The sequence below is a fragment of the Ruditapes philippinarum genome, unplaced genomic scaffold (genome assembly GCF_026571515.1).
Source record: "Ruditapes philippinarum isolate M1 unplaced genomic scaffold, ASM2657151v2 ctg10366_1_1_1_1, whole genome shotgun sequence".
Taxonomy (NCBI): Eukaryota; Metazoa; Mollusca; class Bivalvia; order Venerida; family Veneridae; genus Ruditapes; species Ruditapes philippinarum.
The window spans coordinates 14,176-21,293 of record NW_026864035.1 but is presented as its reverse complement, the minus strand read 5'-3'; the positions used below and the strand labels follow the sequence as shown (position 1 = coordinate 21,293).

The window sequence follows — 7,118 nt, the reverse complement described above, 5'->3', positions numbered from 1 at the left end:
TCTAAAAAACAAATGTATGAGCTGACGTATATTTTTAAAGAATAAATATATTTTTATTGGTTTATTTGAATCAGAAGCGGGCTTATACTGATCCCATGAACATATTAGCTGAATCGTGTGAAAACGAGTAAGCGCTATCAAACCGTTGACATCTGTCTAGCTAAAACCACAGTGTGTAAATGGTACTTTTTGTTGGTAATAAGTTATAGAGACAAAATCCTTATTTCAGATATACATTTTATCATGAATATCGAGATATTATACTTGCAATGACAAATGACTTTAATCTTTAAACCTCCCGTTCTTGAAAAGGCATCTTACTATGTTAGGCTTGGCTTGTTTAAATAATGCCGTGGCTTAATAAACGGATGTTTAAATCTATAACATTTGATATAGGAAGAAAACTTTTCGAAACAATTCTATGCGAAGCATAAAAGTTAAAAGGGGAAGTTGCTGACAGTTTGATCACATTTCGATCTAACTATTAAATGATGTCATATCAAAGACTTGCTAAGTTTTATTGTAGTTTTTGCGTCATAAGTTCCTAAGACCTGTAAGACCTGTAAGATAAGTAATCATACACTTACGTATTAAGGTAATACACGCAATGTTATGATTGAGACTAACAACAAGAATGTTGTTTTCACGTATGTTGCTTATAAACTTTTCTTCAATATTTCCTTTGCTTTTTATCACATTTAAATTGCTGATGATATTAACATACTTGTTTCTGGTTACAGCGCAACCAGATGTAAATGTTATAAGTCAGCTGATTCTTCTCATGTCTTTATCATTTATTACGAGCTTCAAGGAAAAAACGACTCTTATGCCTGGATTTCTAATATAAAGATAATCGTCAAAAAGCTATATCGAAAACATTAGCACGGTTAAACTAGATAAAAATAAAAAGCTAAAATAGGGAGGGTCGATAAAAAAGTAATGAAAAAGTTTGAGTTATATCCGTTTGATTACCGGTATCATCTGATCAAGATGTAAACAACTTTAAAGGAAGGAAGGAATCTTAAATAAATTTCCAGGAACAAATCAAACAAAAAGCCAGGTTTATTAAGCAGAATCATGCATATCATCATTGTTCTTTTAGAAACATGTGTGCGTGCGCACGCGTGTGCGTGTGTGTGTCAAATATGGAAAATGTTAATTTAAAGCGCATGTTTAGGTTTTGATCATTTAATTTAGTTGTGATGGAAGCTATAACCTTTCTAAAACACTTTCGAATCCGTTCTTGGAACCAACCAAGTAGTTTGCAATGAGTGTTAAGTTTCTTCCTCACGAAAACAACGGCTTGCCCCTGCACATGAAGCGTATGCTAAAGCCGTTGAAATCATTTCAATATCTCCTAAACATCATGAGCAATCCATCAAAATCATAGGAGAACATATGTTATTCTCGTTATTTTCTCGTTACTATATCAACAAGCAAACATAAGGATAGTAGTTACTTGATGCAATCTCACTCTTGAACAAGTGCATACAAAAATCTACACACTGGTTTAACAAGTTAATATGTTGTTGAAATATTATTCCGTCGTGATACTGTGTCTTTCCGTCGTCAACGGAGAACCTGGAGAACCTAAATGTTTTTCGAGGTTTGACTACGACGAGAAAATGTTAATGAAACAGTTAAGATTTGAAGACAAGGTTCAGAAATTCGAGGATTTTATAAACGGATTAAAGGCGCGAGAAGAAAAGGAGAAAGAAGAACGATCTAAGTTGTTTGCCGCAGAGTTAGAGAAATACAAACAAGAGAATACGGAGGAAATTAATCGACAGAAAACTGTGGTCTCAGAAATGATCGAAAACATGGTGAATTCTAAGATGAAATTGCAAAGTAAGGACTAGTTATTGAACTTTTTCAATTGCTAAGTACAAACGCATTATACTCTCAGCAAACATTTTAAATGACAAATTGATGAAATAAAATGCATATTTTCATTTTCCGTATTTTCACTGTCAAATTCATTTCTTACTGCAGTTAAAGATATTTTCACTGGTGTCTTGCGGACTACTTTCTTCTAAATGCTGCCAATACACAACATTTATTATGAGAAAATCTATCAAATATATATATATATATATTTCTATTTATATTATATATATATATATATATAAATATTAACAGAAAAACATTTTTGTTTTTATAATTACAGGATTTTTTTTCATTTTGTGGTAACTATTAAAATGATCTTATTTCACTCATGCCTACACTCATGAAATATTAATTTCTATATTAATACATGTATTGAAAGAAAAAAAAGCTGAATATCTTTTATGTATTTACTGCATATTTCACATGCACACGAATACCACCGTGTTATGGTTTATTATAAACTAAAATTCCGAAGACATGCGTAATAAAAGGGTTATTTTATGAGCATCTTTAGCTAAAACTTGGTTCTCTTATTAAAACAAATTAATTTGATACATACCAATCGGGGCAAATAAATTTCCCGATATAAAAAAAAACTATATTATGAAATAATGAATTGAGATAAAGATTTGAAGTAGACGTTTTGCGTCACTATACAATTGTACACTCATTTTGTTGTAAAGATGAATTAAACATTCATACCTTCGACATAAAAACAAACTTTCTTTAAATTAAAGACAGTTGCGAGAATTACATAAGCAAAACACTAAATGTTAGTTTCGCTTTTTTTTCAAAAAAAAAAAAAAGATTCTAAAAACCTTACCTCAGTTATAATCTTATTTCTAATTTCAAAAGCTTTTCAAAGTTTAAAAGTCCGCTATTATATTGTTTCCTAGATACTAATGTCTGGACATAACCATACACTATTTCAATCAAACAGCTGTCAGAGTACATGTTATCATGATTAACAGCAGTACCACCATGTCGAGTTTCATGCTGTTTGCGCAGGTTGTACACTACGATTCAGCTAAACTACAGCTTTCCGATAAATCTTATATGCATCTGCGAATTGTATCAGGATCATCAAATTGTTTCACAACCGTGGAATTTGCTCTTTTATCTTTTCAGATAAAGTTGTAGCCTTTACAGCGACTTCCCCTGCTGATTCTGGCAGTGCAAACTCTATTGCAAACTCCATGACATTCACAACGGTCATTACAAACGAAGGAAACGGGTTTGACATATTGACTGGCAAGTTCACATGTCCTGTTAGCGGACTCTACTACTTTTCCTTACATATCACCAAAAAGAAGTCAACAATTGTCAACGAAGCCGGGTGTTTTATTTTTCTGAACGGAACCAAAACGGTGAGAGCTTACGTAGATCCCCAAATCGATGCGGACAATGGAAGTTACGGAGTTTCAAACTCAGTTTATCTAAAACTGAAGGTCGGTGATGTCGTCAGCATAGCTCACTGTTTCCAACTTCCATCAAGCCGCTTAGAAACATGGACATCGTTCAGTGGATATTTAGAACAACAGGTTGAATACTAACTTGAAGGGTATAATACACGTTTACTAAGACTGTGCAATATACTGTTCGACTGCTTCTTCATTTTATTAGATGCCGGTTAGTTGAGACGGATGCATGATTTAATCTTGTAAATTTCCTGCGAGGTTTTTCATTCATCAGTGATTTTTAAACAAGATGCAAAATGATAAAATGCGAACATACATTTTTATGTTAGATACTTAGATACATTATGCCATTTCTTCACCTGCTAGCTTAACATTATAAATCATCCTGTATATGAATGTTAAATGAGAAAATGGCTTTATTTTGATCACATTATTTTCATATTCAATATTTCTTTATGGATTGAATAACAGTTTTTGTTATATAATTGAGCTTAGTTTGTTATATTTTATGCATGTAGAAATGACGCTTCAAATGTTATACCATTGCAATATAATTCAAATGCAAGTAGGTATATTATTAAAGGGTCATTTAAGGAGTATTTATACTTTAACAAAAAAGTAAATTATAATATTCTTGTGGATTTGGTTTAAACATTTTTATTTAAGCTCGATTGCGAAATAAGTTCTTGTAACTTATATTAATCGAGTCCGCTTCATTGAACCAACTAGTATTGGTGATGAAGTAACATGGTCGTGACCCGAGTAGGGTTCGAACCCATTATCTCTGGGTTGAGAGTCAGACACCTTAAGCACTTGGCCACCGCTTCCCTTGTTAATTAGTTTTAGCGGTATCCAACTCGTCACGCGCGCTTTTACCCCTTTTATGACGCTAAATAACAGCTTGAAAGGGGTTTATGTATGAATGAAATATTGACAGGCGATCACACATGGATGAAAGGAGCCAAGGAAAAGAAGTAGGTGTGAGTGTGAGGAAACTGTGAAAGACTCCAAACGCACAATTTATGCTCACTGATACATAACACGCCAATGAATAATTTTTTAAGGCATATAATATGTATATACGTTCTTTGATATATATCCCGATAAAACATACTAATCCCAGACATAATGTCCTATTTTAAAAAAGAACAGTTTACTTTCAGTTGCATACAACGTTAAGGAAGGAGAGTAGATTTGATACATGTATCTGTGTCATATATGGTAGAAATTCATCTACATAGAGTTATTGTATTAGATCCCATGGAAATATTGTTTCTCTAATCTGTCTTTTTTTACTCTAAATTAGTGTCAAATGTAACCTAACTTGCAAAACACATTCCTTCTGTACTATTCGTATATTTCTATATGTAATTATTTTAACAATGTTTATTATTACACAATTTTAGCTTTAATATGATATAGTGCAAGCGTATATCTATAGTACATAATTATGTACCATTATGTGAAGTTTAAAATGCACTGATCGTTCAATGGTGTAAATGTGCAATATAGACACATTTTCAAAAGAATCAGTACTATCATAGTTTAAATTATGTCAATGGTATCAATTAAATACAAAAATATAATCGTTTCGTTTAAAAATTTTGATCATTGCAAAGCAGCTAAAAGAACAACCATCGTTGTAAGAATTTGAGCGTAGAAAAATGAAATAGTTTCAAGTGTTCCCTCTAAAGAAAGATATCGTGAATGGATACCTTTCGGTTACAGCTTACTAAAATTACTTTATTGAAACGGACTTTAATTAAGAGAATACTGCTCATCTTACTACGCATTATGTTCAATGTCGTAAGTTTATGGTACTAGATTGTAAATTCTTTTTAACTACTCCCTTACCTTTCATAGACATAAAGATATTCAAGACATTTAAAAGCAAAGTATTATTCTACGTTCTAAGATTAAAATGTATGTTCGCATAATGTCGTTTTCATTGTAATTATACCTCATAACCCAACTGAAGGTGTTTATTACACAAAACTCTATATTAAAAGCATTAAAAAGTATATTAATGTTCCACAAAGTGACACTTTCTTTGTAAAAGTAACTTAAAACCCAACCAAGTGTATATTACAAAACAAAATCCATAATAATATAAAGTATAAAAATTATAAAATTATAAATTATATATTAAAAGGAACATGATCATAAGTTGAGATAGAGAATTGTTGTATGTAATATTTTATATCTTAAGAGTTACCATACATCTCGTAGAGATACATTGTAAATAGTGTAAGTTTTTTCAGTCAATATGTTCATAAATATCTAACTGAAGCACTATATAAAGGATATTTTATGTTGGTTAAGGAAATAACAAGATTTCTTCCGACATAAATAAAATAAATGCTCCATAAAATAGTCTATATTTCTGTTTTAACGTATCGATAAAAGCTATCAAATAAATGAGATGTAGCTCTAAAGCTATCAGAACAAATAATTTGTCTCGTATATTCTCATTGATTCTATATTGGCGTAATGATAAAAAAAGACATGATCAATATAAGTAACATAGACATACAATCAAGACTGAATATGATATTATGTCAAGGAATATAATGAAAATTAAGAATAATACACGAGAAAGAGGCCGGCGAAATGATTGGATATTTATTTACCCGTGATCATGAAATTATATTTCTCTGGTTTTTAGCCATTAACACGTTGAATTTGTGTAACAGATTTGCGCTTACATAAATTGGAACTGTTCACTCAGTCTTTTAGGGGCTTCAATATCCAAATAAACAACTGATCTAACAGCGACACGGGTTCCATTCTGGTGGCAAGACTAGTTACCTTTGGTTAAGGCAGGTTAAAGGTTAACAAAGTCTAGCTTATATTAAATGCCGATAAATCATTTTTAAAGCCTCATAATATACGTTTCCTGATAAAACATGCTTATCCCAGACACAATGTCCAATTTTAAAACGGAATAGTTTGTTTTCAGTTGGGTTCAACGTTAAAAGGAGAGTGTGTTTCATACGTTTATATGTGACATATATTATGGTAGAAAATCATCTAAGTCTAATGATAGTCGGATCAATAAAATGGCCGGCAGAGGATTGTTTCCCCAATTTTCTGTCTAAATGGCCAGCAAATTTAGGCTAGATTAAAGATGGGTTTACAACTAATTAACCTCATAATCTGAATTTTTTCTAAAGCCCAACGTTTTTTTAATCATTACGTTAAATACAAGTTAAAGATCAAATGTTTAATTTAATTATGTTATTGTAAAGTTTCAACTACGTTACGAATTAGTTCATATCTTTTTCATAACCTAGAAGTTGAACCGACATAGAAGATACTCTAAATATTTGCAAGATGGCTTTAAAAACATAATGAAAATAATGTCTTAACTTATTCATAGAAACAATAACCGTAAAAAATGCATAAAAACCTTATTCATGATTTTCTGATATTATTAAGTGCACTGGATCAAATCGGTATGCTTTTGAACTTAACTACATATACTCTTATAAATTGTCAAATTGCAAGGATACCGGCTAGAATTTCGCTCTAAGTCCTAGTGACTGTAAAACAAAACCTAACAAGTAAGTGGAATAATGTTATAAAAAGGAATTATTGGCTGACAAAAACGAATTTTTGCCATGGCTTGGTATATCCGCGGACTTTTATCCGATCGAATATGTGTTCGACATGTATGGAGGGCCGCTGTTTCTTGTCACTCTGTATATTCGGCCATTTTTTCACCAAGAGAATTAGAACAGAATTCCACAATCGGCTCATATACAGCATACCCAGGCGATGTCAGGCTGTAATTAATGTTCGTTGACACGATAT

General features: G+C 31.6%; 1 protein-coding gene across 1 annotated transcript; it reads left to right on the top strand.

The window, feature by feature from the left end:
- Window positions 1–1,474: 1,474 nt before the first annotated feature.
- LOC132724219 (heavy metal-binding protein HIP-like) lies at window positions 1,475–3,778 on the top strand. Its single transcript, XM_060709043.1, has 2 exons — window positions 1,475–1,848; window positions 3,016–3,778. Exons 1-2 carry the CDS (start codon window positions 1,524–1,526, stop codon window positions 3,438–3,440), a joined length of 750 nt encoding a protein of 249 aa, XP_060565026.1. The 5' UTR covers window positions 1,475–1,523; the 3' UTR covers window positions 3,441–3,778.
- Window positions 3,779–7,118: the final 3,340 nt, after the last annotated feature.

What these genes read in the sequence shown, in the direction of transcription:
- LOC132724219 (XM_060709043.1), top strand. Translation starts at nt 1,524, where the DNA reads ATGTTGTTGAAATATTATTCCGTCGTGATACTGTGTCTTTCCGTCGTC. An exon ending in TTCTAAGATGAAATTGCAAA is followed by an intron (nt 1,849 to 3,015) that starts GTAAGGACTAGT and finishes TTATCTTTTCAG; the next exon opens with ATAAAGTTGTAGCCTTTACA.